At 39.1% G+C, this 24,035-nt stretch overlaps 1 protein-coding gene across 3 annotated transcripts; it reads left to right on the top strand.

Annotated features, from left to right (window-relative positions):
* Window positions 1-750: 750 nt before the first annotated feature.
* Window positions 751-23,215, top strand: LOC106054955 (cytidine deaminase-like). 3 transcript variants are annotated; one of them, XM_056004458.1, is made up of 5 exons: window positions 751-878; window positions 11,133-11,281; window positions 15,103-15,214; window positions 18,928-18,985; window positions 23,055-23,215. In XM_056004458.1, exons 2-5 carry the CDS (start codon window positions 11,161-11,163, stop codon window positions 23,181-23,183), a joined length of 420 nt encoding a protein of 139 aa, XP_055860433.1. In that variant the 5' UTR covers window positions 751-878; window positions 11,133-11,160; the 3' UTR covers window positions 23,184-23,215. The 3 variants fall into 3 exon arrangements, with proteins under 3 accessions (XP_055860433.1, XP_055860435.1, XP_055860434.1); XM_056004460.1 differs by having other exon boundaries at window positions 755-909; XM_056004459.1 differs by lacking the exon at window positions 751-878 and adding an exon at window positions 6,910-7,062.
* Window positions 23,216-24,035: the final 820 nt, after the last annotated feature.

Below are 24,035 nucleotides of genomic sequence, written 5' to 3'. Positions count from 1 at the left end.
GACAATAAAGATTATTATTATTATTATTATTATTATATCTTGCTTTTTAATCGCTAAGTGTTAAGGCCCTAAAAGGATGAAGCCTACTAGTAGTAGTAGCACTGTTTGAGGATGTAGGCTATTACATTATTTCGACAATGTGTTTGATCAAATTGGAATGGCATTGTAGAATCTGTAAGGGGTTTCTTTAAACACGACGTTCAGAGAGCCTCCTCTTATAAGCGTAATGCGTGTTATAGTGGCATCCAGTGGCGTAGCTATGGTGGTGGTATGGGATGGGAGATTTTGAAATCCTCCCGGGCCCCCACTTGAGGAGGGAATCCGAATGAGTGTTCGAATTATTTTTTTACATTAAATAATAAAAAATATTACGCCATTATCATTATCCTATTTGTGTAGCGGCCCACCATGTATCTGCCAGAATGCCCATATAGTCATTCCGCCCCTGATATACAGTCACAACTCTAGCTTACCGCACCGGGTGACTCCAATCATAGCGACGCCACTGCCTATTCAAACGATTCCTTCGATTACTGCCAGGCGTACTCGATAAAAAGAAACTTTTCAAGAGCTACCCCCCCCCCTTCTCTCCCAATTCAAAACTTTTCTCTGTTGACTGTATTATTCAAACTGCTAGCAATGACCCTTGACCTCCAGGCTATATTGGAGCACGTCTACTGTTTACGTTGTTACGTAGGATTAAGGAACTGTAAACACTTGGCCAACTTCCGGTATGGGAAAAAAAAAAAAAAGTCTGAACTTGTAATTTATATTGTGACAAAACATGTTCTAAAAATTGGTTAGAACTAATCGTTCTGTGTAGTAACGAACGGGCGGTAACTCTTGTCAGCCCTTCTATCAAGTCACAAGCGTTACAGGTTAGTGATTCAACCAGCTTAAATATCACTAGTAAGATATATTCTTTTCTTCTTAACTAATATGATAGACAGCTATATAAAGCACACTTCATGTAATTAAATGTACGAAATATGTACTTAATGGGTCGTTCTCTACATACAACTAAGTAAATCAGTTTGTGTACGAAATATATACTCTGTATGTACTAGGGGCATGCTGACCTTAGCTAATGTCAACTTATCTCTCTTAGATAAAACCATTGTATTGCCTTTGACTGAAGGCGACCAGCGATTCTAAAACTATGGAGCGCGCCACTTGTGGCCGCGGCGTGTTGATAAATTTGGGGGGGGGGTGCAAGGGGAAACTTATTTTCTTAAGGATTAAAAAAACAAAACTGTTGTGATTGTATTGTAGGCCTATTTCCAAAGCTATATTTGAGATTGTACATGTAAATTTGAAACGAGACCATTACCAATGTTTTACAAAAAGAATATTAAATTAGGTGACGTTGTTTCATCTTCTAAGCAGGGGCGTAGCTAGGATTTTTCCTAGCCCGGGGGGCTTGACCTCTTTGGGGGCCTCTGCATTTTTGCGTAGTATTTAATTTTTAATGTAAAAAAAAAAAAACACTCGTTTGGGGCCCCCTCCCCCGCCCCCCACACAAAAAAATAGATACGCCACTGCTTCTAAGTTTCATTTTTCTTGCTGTTTTTACGAGAAGTTTCTGCAACACGATCGATGGGAAACTTTCTTTCAGGGGAAAACATCTGAATACGTCTTCGCCAACGCGATTCCAGAGACGTCGTTCATGAAAACGGTGTAACTTTCTTATGGTTTTCAAAATGTTTGTCAAATGTTGTACATGTTTCGGATGTTCCTTCAGAGTTGACGATAATCTTCCTAGTCCAAACCTCCCGCAGGATCAAAGGGGGGTTGGTAGCGGGTAGGGTATGATCGAGAAGGCCTGAACACTGACCTGTGACGTGTGGGCAATTTAGACCAATAACTCGTTGCCACATCACAAGAACAGGCCTGGACCTGTGACGTGGCAATGAGCTATTGGTTGCGACGTCGCAGGGCAGTGTTCAGGCTTACTCTAACGATTGGTCAAGGTTTGATCCAGGGACGTTCGAGACGACCGAACGACAGTCCAGCGCGAATGCCACACGACCAGACAGCCATCCTTTTGACGTCTGGTGAGTACAAAAATAAAAAGATTCGTTACAAGATGTGTTCCTGAACTCAAGTATGATCTTTGATGATCTGGCTCATCATCATCATCATCATCACTCCTTTGAGTTCCTCATGGAACATTGAGGCATCGATCATCATCATCATCATCACTCCTTTGAGTTCCTCATGGAACATTGAGGCCTCGACAAAAACACGCTACTCTCCACGGTGTCTTGCTAGTTTTTTTTTTATGGTTTCCCAGCTCTTCCCGGTCTTCTCTGCTTCTTCAAGTACACTGCGTCGCCATGTTCTTTTTTGGTCTTCCTCTGCGTCTTGTTCCCTGGGGGGTTCCACTCTAAGGCCTGCCTAGCTCTGTTGCTGGTATCTTTTCTAAGGGTGTGACCAATCCATCTCCACTTTATCTCTAAGATCTGCACTTCTATATTTTCTCATTATAGATGATTATAGTGGACAGAAAAATAATGATCTGGTTCAGTGTTACCTTAAATACGGCCCGCGGGCCACATGACGTTTTCCACCCGGCCCACCAAACCGTGGGAACAAAGTGAAGAAAATCCTCTCTCGCAACAAAAAAGCCTCTTTTCCTACGTTAGAGTTAAAGGATTGGTACCGATAATAAGCCAACATATTTGTTTTGTCAAGAAAATGTAAACTTTTATTCAAGAACATAATAACCAACAGCTAACCATGAAACCAAACACATACATATATAAGGCGGCATTCTTGGTTTGAGACCCAACCATATGTTGGCATCTAGAGTGGAGGATTGATGAGAATAGTTACCAAAAAGAGAGACAAGGAAACTAGTCTCCTGTAAGGCTAGTTACAGAATGGTTCACATTGCAACTAGAGACATGAAGCGAATGTATACAGAAGTGCTCTCTAGCAATAATGGCTGAATGTGTCTTGAAAAGAAGAATGCTGTTGAAGCTTTCTCATGACACATTTCGAGTGAAAGATATTGGTAACTATCTCCATATAAAGCTAACTGAAAAGGTTTCGAAATGCTTTCTGATGAGTCTACCAACATGTGTCTGATACCGCTTAAAATCTTGGTATTCATTCTCAGCAGTTTGTAGTGTTAGTCACTTAGTATTATTAGTTTTTCTAGAGGCACAACATACTTGACAGACTTTGTATGATCAGAAGCACTTATGTGTGAGGACAAACCTTTTCAGTGATGAATTGTGCGAAACCCATATTACGTAACCGTCTCATGGAAGAAAATCTAGAAACTCTGAAATTTGTGCTCCGACTTTGCGTCCCATCTATTTTTGCCGTGCCAGCGGATGATAAAAAGTTAGTTTACGATTAATTAAGTGATAGATTCACGGGTTTCTGGTTAAAAAAAAATTGTCTATTCCCATTTCTTCTCCCACCTATTTGTTGATGTGACCCGCGACACGAGTGTCTGGAGTTAAACTGTCTCGTTGGTCGAATAAAGCTGAGCATCACTGATCTATATTATTAGGAACTTCAAGGCTGTACCATCTTGAATGTCTTTCACATTTACGTACCAATCCTTCTTAATTTAACTGTTATCTCCCCTGTGTTCTTTTTGAAATTACTGAGTTGTTGGCCTTTTTCAGTCGTAGAACGACTATGGTTCATCTCGAACACTTTTTTTCATATGGCAGTGTAGCCCTACTTTGGAGAGACACTCCCATCCACATGTATCGCTGGTTTAGGTGGCTTGCGCTTTGGTGGTAGAGGAGCTGGTCACTTTTCGTATGGCACGCTTTTCTTCCAGAGCTGAGGTCCATGTTTCTTCGCTGTCCATTGCTTTCTTGGTCACTGTCTCTCTCCAAGCTGTCTTCCCAATGGTCAGTATCAATTTTCACTATTTTGATGTCCCGTTTGATGACATCATTTATGCCAGGGAAATGAATTTCTTAAACGCAGAAACACAACAAAACGCTTAGCAGGATTTAGACGGCACTAACGCAAACAAATAAATGCCGAAACAAAAACAAATTATGACCAATAGCCATCAGGGCTTTAAACGAGGCATCAGTATTGGAGGTGAAAAGCTAACTAGTGTTAACAGCTTTAAATACCTCGGAGCTATTGTCTCAGATGAGAGAACAAAACCCGAACTCTTGGCCCTAATAGCACAGTCCACAGCAGCCCTTTCAAAACTTAAAATAATATGGAAAGACAAGGGCTTAGTCCTCGGCACCAAAATCAGACTGATGCGCTCCCTGGTCATGGCCACATTTTTATATGCTTGCGAGTCGTGGACGTTGAATGCAGAGCTTGAGAGGAGGATCCCTAGCAATGGAATTGAGATGCTACAGAAGGATCCTAGGCATCACATTCAAAGACCGCATCACAAACCAAGAAATCAGAGACAGGGTTACTGCAGCGATCGGAGCCCATGACGACCTGCGAACTATTGTAAAAAGACGAAAGCTTAAAACCTTTGGCCACATTACAAGATATACGGGGCTCGCAAAGACATTCCTTCATGGAACAGTGCCAGGTAAAAGAAGAAGAGGCAGACAGAAAAAGCGATGGGAGGACAACGATGGACGGGCCTGCCATTGAGAGAGGTTTTAAACAAGGCAAAAAAAAAAGAGAGGAATGGAGAAAGACGGTCGACAAATCTTGCCTGGTGCCTCAACGGTCCTACAGACTAAGGGATAGGTAAAGGTAAAGGTAAAAACGCAAGTCTTCTTGGGGTGAGATGAAAGGAAGCTCAGTATTAAAATCTTGAGAAATATGTTTTGTTATGTTTCTATTACATCACATGCGTATGCAGAATGGCCTAATTCATATGATGGTTCATATTATTGTAGTTATTCATTAAAATTATAGGCTTTCAGCTAGACAGTTTTTATTTGTTTCTTGGTGTTTTTGTATAATAATTTATTAATAGGCAGAGAAATTTGTTGAAAAAAAAAAAAAACTTATTATTTAAGCTTCTATTTTTGCTCTGGGCCTCAACTACTGCTTTAATATCAATTTAATCATTAATTCGCAAGGTGGTCAAAGAAAGCGCTTCAGGGATGCCCTCAAAGCTTCTCTGAAGACGTTCAGCATAGACCCAGGCACCTGGGAGACAGAGGCACATGACAGAGCATCATGGCGTCGCGCTGTGAAAACTGGCGCACAGGTTGCTGAGGAAAAAAAGAACAACGCTGGCAGAAGAAAAACGCCAGAAAAGAAAGGCTAGGCCCACGACACTAGCTCCAGCTGGAATAACCTGCCCAGTGTGCGGCCGAACATTCCGGGCTCACATAGGTCTCACCAGCCACATGAGGAGGCATAAAACCCCAGTGCAAAGCCCTCAGCCCCCTGGATGACAAAGTGGTTATCATCGAACCACGATGGACGAACTATATTAATTCGAAGTAATCACAAAATTATCACTAGCCGTCTCCTTTATTTCTTGTGGAGTTCCTCATTCGGAAGAAAAATAGGGAGTGGGCAGGGTTCGATCCTAGAACCTTTGTGACTTCAATTCAAAGGGCATACCTATGGCATACCATAGAGTTTTTTCTTAACCCCTGAACCGCACTACAAAGTTCAAGGCAAAGATAAAAATATTTTTAAAATTTGCATTTTAAAAAAAGTCAACATGTTCATGACTAGTTTTACTAACGAAATGTCAAAGGTCAATGGCAGCATACCCATGTCACGTTCTAGATCTAAATGTCTGTAGTTTATTCATTAATTTTAGAAAAAGCCTGTAAGACAGATAAGATAAGATAATATAAGTTAATTTTTATTGATCCAATCAAATGGAAATTCAGTTTGACTACAATTGACAACCTCGGCGTAACTACTGTAACAATAACAATATAGATGCAAATACGAACAACATTCACACACGAAACACATACACATTCATAACTAGCGCTTTATGAATTAGACTTCTATGTACTTCTCGATGACGACAGATGTTCTTGTAGACACAATGAGTTATATTTTGGATCCTGTATTCGCTTAAAACTGCTTTGTCTGCATCGGATGTGGAAAAATATATAGGTCATAACTGCGTTTGCGTTTACCTTTTACCTCGCCCTTAGTTTTGGACCGTTGGGGCACCATGCAAGATTTGTCGACCGCCTTTCTCCATTCCTCTCTGTCTTTTGCCTTAGAACATCTTTCAATAACAGGCCCGTCGATTCTTTTATGTTGTCTTTCCATCGCTTTCTCTGTCTGCCTCTTCTTCTTCCTGGTACTGTTCTCTGAATGAAGGTCTTTGTAAGCCAAGAATGCCTTGTAATTTGACCATAGATGTTTAGCTCGCGTTATTTTTTACGATAGTTTGCAGGTCTTTATAGGGTCTTATCACTGTAGAAACCCTGTCATGCGTAGCCCTGAGAAACAACTGCACTTAATCCTTAATCATCGGTATCGAAGGGATTGTGATTATTTATTAACCAACCAACAACAGTGCCTTTATCATTACTGTTGGCATTAAAATTGACAATGAAAGCAACACGGTTAAGGTCATTTCGATGTGAGGCTCATTTATGACACTATGATATAAAATTCTACGTATGAATATATTATTATTGTAGAGATAGCGAATCTGGTGTTCGACAGTTAAGGATTAACCGAGACCAATCGTTGAAACGTCACAGGTCTGCAGTTAGGCCTGATGTAACGATTGGTCTCGGTTTAACAGACACCTGTCCGCCCAGAGGACAAAAATGAGGCCAAAGCCTGATAAAATTGGGGGAGTGATTCCAGTTTCTTCACAATATAGGCCACTTTATGAGAGTCCATTTTGGCTCTTCTGTCTAGATGGCTGCCTGGACGTGAGGTATGCGCGCTGAACTGTAGGCCCCATGAAATAAATTTTTTTTTTTTTTTGCACTTTGAGAACCGCGGTGTCCTTGAAATTTATGCTGAAATAGGTGAAGGCAGATATGCGGAGGTCAGTGCGACATATACTAGACATATAAAAACTTGTTTTTAGACACTCTTCACGGGTGGTGACGCATTCTTTTACAGAACTGTACGACAACAGGAATATATCGCAAGTTATACTCAGTTAAGGTATAGTCAGTTAAGGTATATTAAGTAATACTGTACTTTTAGAACCTTATACTCTACGTATAAACAGATTTGAAGAAGTTAATTTTAATGCTACCTAGCTATAGAATAAAGATGGTTTGATGCAATGTTAATATTAGAAGTAAAGGTAATCACGTGAATATGTTTTTATTACTTTTTTGATATTAAATATTCAGTTTACATTTTTCAAGTAATTAAAATAAAGTAAAAAATAAATTTAAAAAAAAAAAAAAAAGATAAAGCAATATGAAGAAATACGGTGTCTATGTAATGGAACCTTGAGAAAAACGTAAGAAAATAATAATAAAAAGGGGAAGAGATCGGGAGAAATTTTTATAATAAATGGACAAAAAGGAATTCAAATAAAATACTTCATTAATTACTTTGTGCTTTAAGCAAAGGAGTTAATAAGTTTGATTCTACTTTGCTGAAAAGGGCATAGGTCGGTGTTATTGTTAGTTTTATACCATGTGGTATTGTTAGTGGTAATGTTAGTGTTAATGTTAGTGTTATTTGTTAACTTGCATGGCTAATCTTTATATATCTGAACGAGCTGAATGTGAAATTCGTAAATTTGCGTTTGTAGCCTAAGGCTGATAGAGCGCCATAAAATTGTCGTGTAATAATTCAGTCACTAGAGTCTGAAAAAGAGTCTAGATCTACTTTGTGTTTTATTGGTCACATAATTTCACATAATAGGAACGAGTATTTGCCCTTGAATGTAATGGATGTTAGTTTCCTTTTCTTCAGTGGTACAAAATAAGTAGGTCCAATCCAGGTCTTTATAAACCCTGCGATAGTCGCTAATCTGAGACTTTTGTCTTATGTATGGTAAATTCTGTACCGGTAGAAATTCGTTTTATATCTGGGAAAGTCTGTACTGGTAGATATTCGTTTTATATCTGGGAAAGTCTGTACTGGTAGATATTCGTTTTATATCTGGGAAAGTCTGTACTGGTAGATATTCGTTTTATATCTGGGAAAGTCTGTACTGGTAGATATTCGTTTTATATCTGGGAAAGTCTGTACTGGTAGATATTCGTTTTATATCTGGGAAAGTCTGTACTGGTAGATATTCGTTTTATATCTGGGAAAGTCTGTACTGGTAGACATTCGTTTTATATCTGGGAAAGTCTGTACTGGTAGATATTCGTTTTATATCTGGGAAAGTCTGTACTGGTAGACATTCGTTTTATATCTGGGAAAGTCTGTACTGGTAGATATTCGTTTTATATCTGGGAAAGTCTGTACTGGTAGATATTCGTTTTATATCTGGGAAAGTCTGTACTGGTAGATATTCGTTTTATATCTGGGAAAGTCTGTACTGGTAGATATTCGTTTTATATCTGGGAAAGTCTGTACTGGTAGATATTCGTTTTATATCTGGGAAAGTCTGTACTGGTAGATATTCGTTTTATATCTGGGAAAGTCTGTACTGGTAGACATTCGTTTTATATCTGGGAAAGTCTGTACTGGTAGATATTCGTTTTATATCTGGGAAAGTCTGTACTGGTAGACATTCGTTTTATATCTGGGAAAGTCTGTACTGGTAGATATTCGTTTTATATCTGGGAAAGTCTGTACTGGTAGACATTCGTTTTATATCTGGGAAAGTCTGTACTGGTAGACATTCGTTTTATATCTGGGAAAGTCTGTACTGGTAGATATTCGTTTTATATCTGGGAAAGTCTGTACTGGTAGACATTCGTTTTATATCTGGGAAAGTCTGTACTGGTAGATATTCGTTTTATATCTGGGAAAGTCTGTACTGGTAGACATTCGTTTTATATCTGGGAAAGTCTGTACTGGTAGATATTCGTTTTATATCTGGGAAAGTCTGTACTGGTAGACATTCGTTTTATATCTGGGAAAGTCTGTACTGGTAGACATTCGTTTTATATTTGGGAAAGTCTGTACTGGTAGATATTCGTTTTATATCTGGGAAAGTCTGTACTGGTAGACATTCGTTTTATATCTGGGAAAGTCTGTACTGGTAGATATTCGTTTTATTTCTGAGAAAATCTGTACTGGTAGATATTCGTTTTATTTCTGAGAAAATCTGTACTGGTAGATATTCGTTTTATTTCTGAGAAAATCTATGCTGAAAGACATTTGTCTTATATCTGTGAAAATCTATAATCCTTGTCTGATATCTTGACATGCTCTGCTGAATATCAATTAAAGTCTATTAGTCTCTTGTACGAATGACAATGTTTCTTGTATTCACATTTATTTATCGATCTCTCAAGTCGCTATCTAGACTATACATAAACACATACGACTACAGCGTTCACACGTCAGTGCTAAATATAGATACAGACTTAACAAGTGATAGCAATCAAACTGTAAATGGCCAAGACGTCAACCGCAGGAAGCGTGCCCCATAAGCCCTCCATTCGGTACGCCACTGGTGGACTGCATCGTGAAGATTCTCATTTTAATGTGTCATGTACAAATAATTAAATGACCACTATCGTAGCTCTTGAATAGTATTCCAGGATACGGACAGAAAGGGAACACCTACCTTCATTAACCCAGAGGTGGACAAACAATTGGAATGACTATTTTATTTAAGTACATTTTTTAAATGCGAAGTAGTTTTTTTTCTAGAGCAGGGGTTCTCAACCTGTGGATCGCGACCCCCTAGGGGGTCGATTGACGATTTGCCAGGGGTCGCCAAAAACTATTTTAAAAAAAATGGATTGTTTTGTCTATTCTTCTATTGCTGTATGTATGAGCGGAGGAGGGGGGGGGGTCGCGGTAGAGCGGGGGATTGTAAAAAGGGGTCGCCGAGCTTAAAAGGTTGAGAACCGCTGTTCTAGAGGAATGCGTAAGATGTTTTATAACCGTTAGGTTTATATAGAGGAATATAACGCAAAGTAGAACCCGCTATTATTCATGCTTCAAGAAAAGTAATGCTTATAATGATAAAGCTTATGGGCCTAATAACAGTAATAATAATATGCGAGGGAAATGACAACTGACCTCACCGATAACATCAAGGCCCTTAACATCCCTAAGAAGATTCTCAATGCCTGTCACAGGGCGGTAATGCTGCAGGACTGCCACATCACCCGAAAATTTTTCAGTGAATACTGTTAAAGGGAATAATGAGTTTTGTTTCTTTCTAACGAAGCTAGACCCTTGCAGTGCCAGAGAATGAATATTAGTTTGTTTTTCACATAATAATAATTTCTCAGTGGACACTGTTAAGGGAAGCGTGGTCGAGAGGCCAAGTGCGCTTGAACTTGGCTTGGCTTGGCAACCTAGAAGGGGGCTCGAGGTTCGACACTGAGCGCATAAAGGCAGCACGGAAAACCAACTCCTAGATACCCCCCCCCCCCCACTGTTCCACAAATGAGATTGGACCAAAGCGCTCTGAGCATGCTATAAGCATGAAAGTAGCGCTATATAAAAAGCTATAATAATAATAAGGGGACTGCAATGAATTTTGTTTCCATTTTGTTTCCATCCGTAGTTGTCTCTCGAAAGGGGCCATATATGACGTATGCGTGACGTGCATGTCTTATACTTGACGTTTACATGGCTTATACATGGCTTATGCATGACGTATACATAACGTATACATGACGTTTACGTGACGTTTACATGACGTATACAAGCGAGACCATTCGTTAAAGAAGGCCTCAACACCGACCTGCAACGTCACAACCTGTGGGCAGTTTAAACCAATAGCTTGTTACCACGTCGTACAGACCTGTTTCGTGGCAACGAACTATTGGTCTAAACTTCCCACAGGCTCTGACGTTGCAGGTCGGTGTTCTGGCCTTCTATAACCATTGGTCTCGGTACAAGACGTGTTCAAAGGGTTTGTAAAATAACTGGCTGCTTACTGGCTGTATTATGTACCTTTCAGTTTGACGTCTTTATAAAATAGAATCCAATAAGTTGTTTTCATTTTTTTCTCAGAGGGAGCCTATGTAACTCTAAAAGTAAAAAATATTGTCATAAAATATGCGATGGTAATTGAAGCCGTTGTTTTATGAAAGATGCAGCGTTTCTGATTAAATTACACTTCATGATTGGTTCAGGTGCTGGCACGTGGCATTCGGTATAAAGATGTGTGACGTCGAGAGTTTGGTGAAGGCCAGCCATGAGGCAAAACTCAGAGCGTACTGCCCCTACAGTAAGTTTCAAGTGGGCGCCGCTGTGTTGACAGAGGATGGCAAAGTATTCACAGGTAATATGAAACATAACTAATTTTCACATTAACATTTTATGGATTTTTTTTTTTATGTGTATTTGTTTAACAGATTTCTAGTGTATGTACCTATACGGAAATAGCTTCACACTTCTGTTTAGTCTTCCCCGGGTCCTTCTGTATCTATATAATATTAGTATATATAGCTCCTCCTTCGTGACCGAAGATCACATTTCTCATTTCCTAAGGACTCGAAGATGACTGTAAAGTCCAATCCTCGCTTTAAAAGAGCCGGCCGCATACGTGGCTTGGGTAGGGTTGGTCACTTACAGGTAGGCCTGCTTCTTCTCTCAGCTTTTTGATGGTCCTGCGCTCTTTCACCCTGGCCACTCTTCTTGCTTCCTATCTCGTGACTCCAAGACTCACAGCGTCACGCCACGAGGAGCGATCGAGAGCTAGTGCTTCCCGGCTGTGAATGTCGATATCAGACTCCTTGAAGGAGCTCTTGAGAGGGTCGTGATAGCGCTTGTACTGAGAGCACTTTCCTACACATTACTTCCTGTACAGAAGTCGTTTGGGAAGGCGATTGTCTGGCATGCATCGCAATTGGGACTTTTTTTTTACTGTGACAGTAATACTGTTCATGTTTGACAACTGTAGGATATCAGACTTGTGTTAACTTTCTCTCCTAACTGACGATATAAGCGTTGATTCCTACACATCACTTCCTGTACAGAAGTCGTTTGGGAAGGCGATTGTCTGGCATGCATCGAAATTGGGACTTTTTTTTTTTTTACTGTGACACTAATACTGTTCATGTTTGACAACTGTAGGATTTCAGACTTGTGTTAACTTTCTCTCCTAACTGACGATATAAGCGTTGATTCCACCAGAATGTGGTAATAATTACGGAGAGAAAGAGTTAAGTCTTCCTCGGGTCCTGCTGTAACAATGAAAACACTACATGACAATGTCGTATAGACACTCTTTATTATCTGTAACTATCATCAAACAAACGTACAATCATCCGGTCATTCACTCAATCCTTTCGACTGACCATCACAAGTAACATTAGATTATATATAACACATAAAGCCAATTTCATATCTTCGGGCTTAAACGCTTTCTTTTTATAAGTATACCAGACGGATATAACCCGCGACCTGCGGGCCTTAGTTTGCGTATTGCTGATATAGTAGATTGGATTGAGATCTATGTGTAAATAGCGAATGTTCCCTTCACATTTTTTTGTTTTTTGCCACGAAACTAGAAGTACTGTATGAAAATAGGTTTACCCGTTCAGCCGACATATTTAAAAGAATATCAACTAGAGCAGTGCGATTTATAACAAACAAATATTCCAGTTTGATTAGAGTAACACCATTAGTAAAATCACTAAACTTAGAGACACTTCAGGACAGAAGAATAAAAAGTAAAGTAGCTATAATATTTAAAACAATAACTTAGAAATAGAAAACAAAAACCTAATGAAATACTCAGAAAGACACAAAGATAGAGGCACATTTCTTATTCCATTCGATAGAACAGATTCGTACAAGTGCTCCTTCTTCCCTAGTGTCATTAGAGAATGGAATGGGTTGCCTGAATCAGCCAGGAAAATCAAAGACTTAGCAGAGTTTAAGTCATAGACTAACATGCATGAGGAGGCGCGGTGGCTGAGCGGTAAAGCGCTTGGCTTCCGAACCGGGGCCCTGGGTTTGAATCCTGGTGAAGACTGAAATTTTTAATTCGGGATCTTCGGGCGCCTCTGAGTCCACCCAGCTCTAATTGGTACCTGACATTAGTTAGGGAAATGTAAATGCGGTTGGTCGTTCTGCTGGCCACATGACACCCTCGTTAACAGTAGGCCAGAGAATCAGATGAATTTACATCATCTGCCCTTTAGACCACAAGGTCTGAAAGTTGAACTTTACTTTTTTTTTTACCATGCATTACTAGATTAACACATGAAATGCGTAGGACGTAATTATCTTATTTTTTAAAGTCACGTCTGGATTATTGAACGTAAAGGTAATTATTGCGTAGAGTTTCAACTACAATGCATACGCTATGAGTACACTGCTGTATGGCAGTGAGTCATAGACTACCTACGCAAAGCAAGAGAGAAAACTGAACTCATTCCATTTGAGATGTCTCCGTAGGATCTTGAATGTCACATGGAAAGAAAAAAGTGTGCAATACTGAGATCCTTGCGCGATCAGGCATTCTCAGCATCTTTACAGCCCTCAGACAACGCCGTTTGCTCTGGCTTGGACCTGTTCGCCGGATGGAGGACAAGCGCATCCCGAAAGTCATCCTCTATGGTCAACTCGCAACTGGCACAAGAAAAACTGGTCGCCTCCACCTCCGTTACATAGATGTAATAAAACGTGACCTCAAATCAGTGAACATCAATACTGACAATTGGGAAGACATTGCTCTAGACCGCACCAGATGGAGAGAGACAGTGACCAAGAAAGCTATGGACAGTGAAAGTACATGGGTCTCAGCTCAGGAAGAAAAACATAGAATCCGAAAAACGGCCAGCTCCTCTACCACCGAAGCGAAAGCCACCTTAACCTGCGCTATCTGTGGACGGGAGTGTCTCTCCAAAATAGGGCTCCACAGCCACATGAGGAAGTGTGCTCTGAGATGAACCATAGTCGTTCTACCTCTGAAGGAGGCCAATGAGTTTCAACTTGATCCGTGAATGGTAAGTGGGAGAGATAGTCTGTATAAGATTCCCTCCAGACAGAGTGAGTAGATATAAGCTTTGTAAGTAGTTTTGTGCGGGGCGAAAATGTTATAGACATTTAGGTACTTGTACTGTTTCTATTTCTTTTCTATTTGTTGAAATAAAATTGAATATTTAGAATCGCGTGTATAGCATAATATGTATAAAAACAAAACTATATTCATAACTAAAAGTTTTTATTAAAGTATTTCTGCACCATAAGTTTTATGTTATATCCACTCTTTCATTGTGTACGTATTTGCTCTGTTACGAACAGCATTTCAAAGATTAACTGTGATAAGTACTATAATGATTTTAAAATGATCTTACACCGAATGCTTAATATCATATGACATCGACAAAACAAGGGTATCTCTTTGAGAGGTGCTGGGAGACCCACTATGGGAAAAACATTATAAACAAGCGTCCAAGCTTATATCTGGTAAGCAAATCTTGTACACGTTCTTTGGTGATGTACACTTGCAGGGGTCTGTTTGGTTTGGGTTTGGTACACGTTTGTTTGCTAACGCTATTTCTTCACCTGTGTGAGGTCCGTGTGTGACTTGTCGGACTGTCCTGGACCAATGTTTACTAGTTAACTTTTGATACTTCACCACGGTTTAGCTCACACTCTCATTAGACTTTCCATATCCCCTTCCCCCTCCCCCCCCCCCAAATAAAAAACAAACAAACAAGCTCCGTGAATTATTTATATAATACCCCATTCGAGGTCATATAAATCTAATTTGTGACTCTACAATATGTGAGTTTAGCTTGATCCGATGGGGGGGGGATGTGGGAGAAATAACGTGTACAAACTTTTTACCACACAGAGTGAGTTGATAACTTGATATAAGCTTTGTAATCAGTCAAGTCATTAAATTTATGATAAGTCTCAAACGACAATCTATAAAGGGGACTAATTCAGCATAAACCACCACTTCTTGTGTTGTCAGGTAAAAGAAATAATTGTACAAAATGTCAGCTTAATCCGAGATTGGATGTGGGAGAAATAACGTGTACAAACTTTTGACCAGACAGACAGACAGAGTGAGTTGATAAAAGCTTTATAAACATGACTGATTTCTTTCCAATGTATTTGTTCTTTTATGTCTATGTTTCCCAGGATGCAATGTTGAAAATGTTTCCTATTCTTTGACAATCTGCGCAGAAAGGTCAGCTCTGGTTAAAGCTGTGTCAGAAGGTCACACACGGTTCAAGGCCATCGCTGTCGCCTCGTAAGTCGATTTTAATAGGATGCAAACAAGAATCACACACGCATACAACGCCTCTTACGGAAGACATGAGACACACGACATGCATTGAATTAAAAAGTGAGCCGTAGGTTCTGGGGGTATAACTTGGTAGAGCAGTGTTTATGCACAACACGTCTCGAGTTCAAAACTCGGAATTTTTAGACATTCTTGTTTGTCAAACGTTTTATATGTTGCGGACGATCCTTCAGAGTTGAAGACAATTTACTTCCTAGTACAAGCCCCCGGGGGCGCGGTGGTTGAGTGGTTAAGTGCTTGGCTTCCATGCCTTGGAACATGGATTCGAATCTAGGTGAATTTCGGAATTTTTAGGGCGCCTCTGAGTTCACCTAACTCTAATGGGTACCTGGGTTTGGGGAAAGTAAAGGCGGTTGGTCGTTGTGCTGGGCACATGATTCCCTGCTCATCACTAATAAACTCTGCACTCTATCCAGAAGAATTGAAGAAATTAATTGTAAATAAAATAAATGAGAAATGGACGAGCTCTCATCCGAATCACAAGAAAGATGACGCTTACTATAAGCTATCCCGACAAGACCAACGTCTAATCTTTCGACTCAGGACCAAACACAACAGAATGTGACAACACAATACCGGAAGCTCAAAATTGGAACCAGTGAAATCTGCCCATTTGGAGTATCACACGAGAATGCCGACCACGTCCTCCAAAACTACTCTCTATACCAAGAGGCCCGTATAAGACATTGGCCCCAAATCACCCCAATAGAAAGAAAACTATATGGAGAGCTTCCTGATTTGGAAACCACTGCGCAGTTCATCTCCAACATAACAATGAGAACGAAGAAGAAGAAGAACCGTTGGCAAAACATCATCTACCCTATAGATTGCAAGGTCTGAACGGGAAACTTTGCTTTTTTTTCTTTACTTTAGTCCAAACCTCCCACAGGGTGTGAACACCGGACCATCGAGACGTCGGGACGACAGTCCAGCGGACATACAGTATGACCAGGCAACCATCTGGAGCAATACCAGTTTTTTTGGATACCTAATTTCTTTAATGGTAGGAACAGAGTAAACAATTTTAACCCTAACCCTAGCTACACCAAAGTTATCAATGTGGATAACCAAATAGTAGGCTACAGTAGCACTCATTATCATCATCATCAAACTCCGTTAGAGTGAGGGCTTGAGAGGCTCAAATCCTCTCTTGCAAAAGCCCTGGACAGAAACCCTGCTGTCTTGCTTAGTGCATTAATGTCGCCATAGAGGTCGAGAATTTTGGGTTTCCCAGACCTGTCGAGACGGAGATCAGCAAGTCTGGGGCAGAAAGACAGAATATGAGGCACGGTTTCCTCTTCTTCCCCGCAGCGGGGGCACCGTGAATCAAAATTTGGCCATAGCCGCGAGAAATATGAGCCAACAGGACTGTGGCCTGCCCTGCACTGTGCTATAATAGCCTGCTCAGGCCTGGACAGCTTCCACCACGGGGAAGTGCGGTCAGGGCGCCTCATGCGCTCCCAGACTCTACGGGCTTTTTGGGACTTGTCCCAGCACTGAAACCACTTTTCCATTTCTGTTTTTTTTTTGTATTATAGCCAGAGCTTGATGAAAACTTACAGCCTGTTCAGTGGGTGGAATTTGCCCTCCCTGGTGGGCCAAAGAGTCTGCAATTGTGTTGCCAGTCACACCTATGTGACTCGGTACCCACTGCATTATTACAGGGGTGCCATAGCAATAACTATTATAACAAGAAAAAAAATTTACAAGTATTCTTTTTTAAAAGACAATACCTCCATTATTTATGTTATATCATAATAAAAATAATTTAAAAACATATAATTATACAAATATTTTTGATTCAATTCGGGTATCGAAACCGCGACACCATCATCTGCTAGCACTTACGAATTTTCTGATTCGGCCAGCGAGAAAGGAATATTTGTGCGATTATTTATTGATATGTTCATGACATGGACATCTAGATCTAACACTAGACCTAAAGTTTCTCCATCAAGAAGCGACATGAATAGAGACATTGTAAAGAGGTGCTCAGTAGTTTCAATGTTGTAACAGAGAGAGAAATTTTGATGTGATCAAAGGGATATAACTCTTGTTATTCTAACTCGTAAAAGTAATGGAATGAGTTATAGGGATTAAAATTGGTTATTATACTTTTTAGTTAGTCAAGTCATATAGATCGTTAATGAAAATTTGATTTGTCTTTTGGTTGAAAGGACCGGGAAAAAGTTGTCAAACAAGATTGTGATGTGATTGTATAAATCAGACATAGATCGTAATTTTTTTTTTTAAATAAGTGTATACTTGGATTCTTTCCAATAACTTCCTAAAAGGAAGATGCTCGAAGGCTACATTGGAAGTCAGGCATTGGAAGAAGAAGAAGAATAAACTTGCGCTTTGCGTATGACATCGATGGTCCGCCAGGGACACTTGAAGGATTAGCAGACTTGGTGAGGCGCATATGGTATGCAAATCAATGCTGACACTAGCGCAAATTAAGACCAGTAGCCAACATGGGTTCACAAGACTAAGGGATAGGTGAATGTGAGAATATAAAATAAGTTTATTTCTTTAACCCTTAAAGTGCTGAGCTGTTTTACAATGAGTGCATACAAAATGAAAAAATACTATTCTGATGTTTAGCGGCTAAACCACCACACGCGTTGTAAGGGTTAAGAATTATGTGTATGTCAGGGATATTTGTATATATTTTAGGTTTGAATGGATAGTGTCTAGAACTGTACAAGTGTCTGTAATTTTTTTCTTTTTTGGTAGAGTGATGAAAAACAGAATTAATTAATTTGAATTATAAACAAAAAAAGAAAAAAAATATAAACTCAGTTTTTGTGTCTATTTTATTTATTATTAATAAGATTTAGCACAAAAGAAGAACAAGCTATGATTTTATTTAGTAGCGTTGAGTTTACATTGGCATTGAGACAAAGATGTGTTGTAGCGTGAGTTTTATTTATTGATATGTGTGGTTATTTGTGTTAGGTTTATTCGTTCGCTAAATCATGTGTGATCATTGACATTTGATTAATTTATTCTGGCTGATCGCTTGTGGTTATTTATCATCATCATCATCATCATCATCATCATCATCTTTCCTTTGCGTTTCTCGTGGAACATGGGGCCTCAGTAAAAAAACACGCCACTCTCCAGGGTCTCTTGCTAGTTTTTTGATGGCTTCCCAGCTCTTTCCGGTTCTCCCGGCTTCCTCTAGTATACTGCGTCTCCATGTTCTTTTTGGTCTTCCTCTACGTCTTGTGCCCAGGGGGTTCCACTCTAAGGCCTTTCTAGCTCTTGTGGTTATTGGTGTGTAGTTTATTCCTGTGGTGATCGTGTACGGCTACTGTATTGTGGTCTATTCCTGTGGCTAATCGCGTGTGGTTATTGGTGTGTAGTTTATTCCTGCGCTGAATCGTGTACAGTTATTGTCTTCTGGTCTATTCGTGTGGTTGATCGCGTGTGGTTATTGATGTGTGATTTATTCATGTGTGGTTGTTGGTGTGTGATTTATTATCGTGCGGTGATTGGTGTGTGATTTATTCATGTTTGGTTATTGGTTTGTGGTTACATATTGAGGCCGGCCATGTTTTTTTTTTTCACCATGTGGCTAGTCATGTGCACAATATCATTGATCTTAAGTCATCTTAATACCATTGTCATCATCGATATATGATCATATATTTCAGTAACATGCCCGACACGTACATTCGTCCATGTGGCGCCTGCCGACAATTTCTCCTGGAGGTAAGTTATCTATGTACTAGGACCATTAAGTCTAACACAGGTAGAAAGTACTCATTAAATAAATTATATATAAAATGTCTCACCAATCACTGTCGCACAGATTAATGGCAAACCTTCGTTTTCTTCCACGAATCACTTACGCTGCAACGATTTTCAACGATCAAAGGGAAGTAATGCTAGATTCTAAATCGTAGATGAGAATAAATTCGGCTACCGACCTTGGCTCAGTCTATATTATTTTTATATGTTAACTTCTTTTTAATTTGGGGTTTTGCGCATTACTTGCTGTTTCCCCAAATTCTAAACCAATGTTTCTCAAACTGCGTTCCTCAGAACCCTAGTGTTCCGCGAGGCCTGAATAGATGTTCCCAGATCTACTGGAGTAATTAACTAGTAGGTCACCACTAGAATTTATTTCTCAAAAAAAAAAGATAAGCAAAGTGTTCCGCTAAATACTCAGAATGTACAAAATGTTCGTTCCGTTAAGGAAAAAAAGTCTAGGAACCACTGATCTAAACGGTATGGATGGGGCGAAGATACGGGGAAATAATCGGAGAAGACATTTAGAAGACGTTTTTTTTTTTTGTGGATGTTGTGAAATGATCGCCCACTTTTACGGTATTCGGATGTATGCAAACGCGATATGAAGCTCTTCAAACTCGACACTAGCAGCTGGGAAGAGGTGGCACTGGATAGATCCACGTGGAGAGAGAGCATAAAGGAAGGGTGCCGGATTGCAGATGTCATACACAACAGTAGTAGAAAGAAGGGTCAAAATGCAACGGCGCCTGGTGATTACATATGCCCTGCTTGTTGACAAATGCCGAAAATGTGGAAATGTGGGTGAGTCAATTGAACACATAATGGCGGGATGTTCAGCCCTATCGGAATCTGCCTACCTAGGTCGCCATAACCAAGTTGCAAAGCTAATACACCAGCACTTGGCTTTGACACACAATTTGATCGGTAAGGACACACTCCTCCATATTACAAATACTCACCACTAGAGGTTCTCAAATCTACTGATCATCTGCTGTACTGGGATAGGCCTATTTTGACTGACAAAACGGTAGATTTTAATCGCCCTGATTTGCTGCTCATCGATAAAAAAGAAAAGGCCGCTACCATTATTGACATCGCCGTGCCACTATCTCATAATTAAAAAAAAAACTGAGCTGGAAAAACAACGACAATATGGGAACCTTGGCTTGGAGATTAAGCGTTTATGGAAATTATCTAAAACAACAATATACCCCATTGTTATATCAACCGAGAGGATAATAACAACTAACCTCACAGACACCTTCAGTGGAAACTGTTAAAGGGACTTCAATGAATTTTTGTTTCCCTTTAACGTTCATTTCTAACATAATAATAATAATTATAATTATATTAATAATAATTATTATTATTATAATCGTCTTGATCTGCTGTTTATTGAAAAAAAAAACGCTGCCATTATTGACATCGCCGTACCATTATCCCATAATATAAAAAAAACTGAAATGAAAAAATAAAGAAAATATGGGAACCTAAGCGACCATGAAAGTTGTCTAAAATAACAATATACCCCATTGTTATATCAACCGAGGGGATAATAACAACTGACGTAACAGATACCTTCAAGGCCCTTAACATTCCTAGGAACATCCTCGTCGCCTGTCAGAGGGCGGTACTGCTGCAGACCTGCCACATCACCAGAAAATTCCTCGGTGGAAACTGATAAAGGGACTTCAATGAATTTTTGTTTCCCTTTAACGAAGGTCGACCCTGGCAGTGTCAGTGAATAAAGATTAGTTTGTTTTTAACGCAATAATAATAACCGGGCATCACTAGCTAAGAACATTTAAAAGCCTAACTAAATGAAAGGCAAATGTATTCACTATTAAAGTATCGGACCCGAACCTCTTACAAATGGGTTTTTTAATTTACATTTTATTTATAAATATATACATAGATTTTGATTATTATAAATATAGACCGTTACTCTTTACAGTTAGAACTAAAAAAAAAAAATAACTCATGAGAACTTTGAACTTTGAAGTTAACGTATTAAAAAAAAACATAATTAGTTCAGAGTGGGGGATCTACTGAAAACTGGAAAACATGACTAGGGGTCTAGCATACGATTTGAGAACCACACAATTGAATTTTAATACTGAGTATACCTATATACTGTCATCGGTTGCAGTGAGGTAAATTCTTTAAGGTTTCTATTTGTGGGACATTTAATTTATCCAATAATAAAAGGGAAGAAGATAAGAAAAATATATTATTTTTGAAAAAAAAAATATTTTAACTTATTTTTCTATGCAAAAAAAAAAAAAAAAAAAAAAAAAAAGATTAAACTCTTAAGATAAGATAAGATAAGATAATTTTTATTGGTCCAATCAAAATTCAGTTTGACTACAATTGACAACCTCAGCGTAACTAGTGTAACAATTACAATATAGATGCAAGTACGAACAAACAACACACGAAACTTACACACACTCACAACCAGCGCTTTATGAATTAGACTTCTCTGACGACTGATGACCTAGAAACACTCTGACCGGAAGTGGGATAAAGGAGTTTTTAAATCTTTCTGTTTTAGTCCTAAAGGAAAGGAGACGACCACTATGTTCAGATCTGATGTAACAGTGGTTTAATGGGTGCAGGTTGTCTTTGAGAATCGTGTGTGCTTAGGAAAGGCAACATACAATTTCTATTATTGCGACGACTCTTTTTAAATTTTGCGTCTAGACACATTTTATTCTATATAGCATTAGATATTGTGAAGAAACAAGTCTCTTTAAGTATAAACTGCCTTTTATTGTGCAGCATTCAAACATAACACATTTACAAGGCTAACATTATCTACAGATAACCAACTCCACTAGATGACTTTCTTCTTCTTGTTTACACCCTCGTCACTTCCCGCAAGTCCCCTAACTCTCCGATACCCAACACTTGACCGTGTGTCACGGTTGACCACACATAGCAACCGTGTCACAACATATATTTTTATTAATATAAATTAAATGTGTAACTATTAACCTTAACCTTTACTATTTTTATATCACGAATTTTTATTTCATTTCTCATTGCCCTCCATCCTTTCTTTGATGGTGTACACCTGTGATTGTCTTGATTGTACAAATTGTGAAATGTACAATTTCTTATTATAGTTAGGAAAGCAAAGATGAGAAATGTAGCATAACTTTACGTCGTTACAAGACGTATATTCCTATATTAAGTCACTGTGTGTTACTTTGTATTTCACTCTCTGTATGTCACTCTGTATGTCACACTGTCACTCTCTATGTCGATCTGTATGTCACACTGTCACTCTCTATGTCACTCTATGTGTCACTCTATATGTCACACTGTCACTCTCTATGTCACTCTGTATGTCACACTGTCTGTTTGCAAAATGTTTGTTTGTAAAACGTTTTACATTTTTCGGATGTTCCTTCAGAGTTGAAGATAATTTACTTCCTAGTCCAAACCTCCCGCAGGACGACGGGGGATGGGAGCGGGCAGGATTTGAACCCTCGACCATCGATAAATCCGTACGACAGTCCAGCGCGCAAACCTCACGACCAGGCAGTCACTCTCTATGTCAATCTGTATGTCACACTGTCACTCTCTATGTCAATCTGTATGTCACACTGTCACTCTCTGTCAATCTGTATGTCACACTGTCACTCTTTATGTCAATCTGTATGTCAAAAAACGGCATGTTAATGTAAAAGGTCCCCCTTTCAGACCTTGCGATCTATAGGGCAGATCTGTTTCTGTGGCCCACTGTTAACAAGGGTGTCATGTGGCCAGCACAACGACCGACAGCCTTTACTTTTCCCCAAGTAATGTCAGGTACCCATTAGAGCTGGGTGAACTCAGAGGCGCCTAAAGATCCTGAAATAGAAAACTCTCTGTCTTCACCAGGATTCAAACCCAAGACCCCCAGTTCGGTACCCAAGCACCTTTCTACTAAGCCAGCTCGCCTCCATGTTAATGTAAAGATTTTATGTCAATGTTATGTTTCGCAGGAATGATTCGTTTTGGTTTTACTTTCTCTCTACAGTTTGGGAAGGACTATGACGTGTACATGACCAAACCTGACCACACGTTTATCAAGTCCAGCCCTGTAGAACTGATGCCACATGGATTCACTCCCTTGGATCTTATGTCCTATGAAAAGCCTGGAAATTAGTTGTTGAAATTTACATTTTTTTTATATTTTTTTTTTTTTTTTGCCGTTATTACATTCTCTCCCTGTTCATGTGTGTGTGTGTGTGTGTGAATAAGGAGAGAGTGGTGGGGAGTGATAAACGAGAGAGAACGAGAGGAGAGGGAGGTAGTTAAGGGAAAGAAATAGGAAGTAGAAAAGAGAGAGAGAGAAAGATGCAAGAATAGAAAGAAAGAGTCGTGTATGGACAAATATAACTGCGAACCAAATTACCAGATAAAGAAAAAATATTATAAAGAGGAAAAAAAAAAGTAAACATGTTTTATTTAATATATTTAAAATGTTTATTTCCTGAATTATTTTAAAACCGTCCTTATTTAGTGTTTACGTTTTTTCTACGACCAAAAGTAATGCACAAATCGGAAGACAAATTTCCATACGGACAATAAAGATTATTATTATTATTACTATTAATATTATTACCGGTCGTCACTGATCTTTTTCTTATTATTCAACATAGACGTTACTTCAAATAAGAAGATGATTACGTCCTACGCGTCATGCATTTGGTCATGCGTTTTAACCAATGACCTAAATTCTGCCAAGTCACTGGTTTTCCTGGCTGGTTAAAGCAACCCATTCCATGCTCTAATAGCACTAGGGAAGAAGGAGTATTTGTACAAATTTGTCCTAACATATAGAACAAGGAATGTGCTTTTATCTTTGTGTCTTTCTGAGTATTTTATTAAATTTTGTTTTTTGTATTTGAAGATTATGGTTCAGTGTTTTATGTTTAATTGCTACTTTACTTTTAAGTCTTCTATCCTGAAGACTTTCTAAATTTAGTGATTTGACTAAAGGTAAAAGTCATCTGTA

Source organism: Biomphalaria glabrata, chromosome 11, assembly GCF_947242115.1.
Source record: "Biomphalaria glabrata chromosome 11, xgBioGlab47.1, whole genome shotgun sequence".
Taxonomy (NCBI): Eukaryota; Metazoa; Mollusca; class Gastropoda; family Planorbidae; genus Biomphalaria; species Biomphalaria glabrata.
Note: the sequence above shows the minus strand (reverse complement) of the source record. Positions and strands in the feature narration are given on the sequence as shown.

What these genes read in the sequence shown, in the direction of transcription:
- LOC106054955 (XM_056004458.1), top strand. Translation starts at nt 11,161, where the DNA reads ATGTGTGACGTCGAGAGTTTGGTGAAGGCCAGCCATGAGGCAAAACTC. An exon ending in AAGGCCATCGCTGTCGCCTC is followed by an intron (nt 15,215 to 18,927) that starts GTAAGTCGATTT and finishes CATATATTTCAG; the next exon opens with TAACATGCCCGACACGTACA. An exon ending in GCCGACAATTTCTCCTGGAG is followed by an intron (nt 18,986 to 23,054) that starts GTAAGTTATCTA and finishes TTCTCTCTACAG; the next exon opens with TTTGGGAAGGACTATGACGT.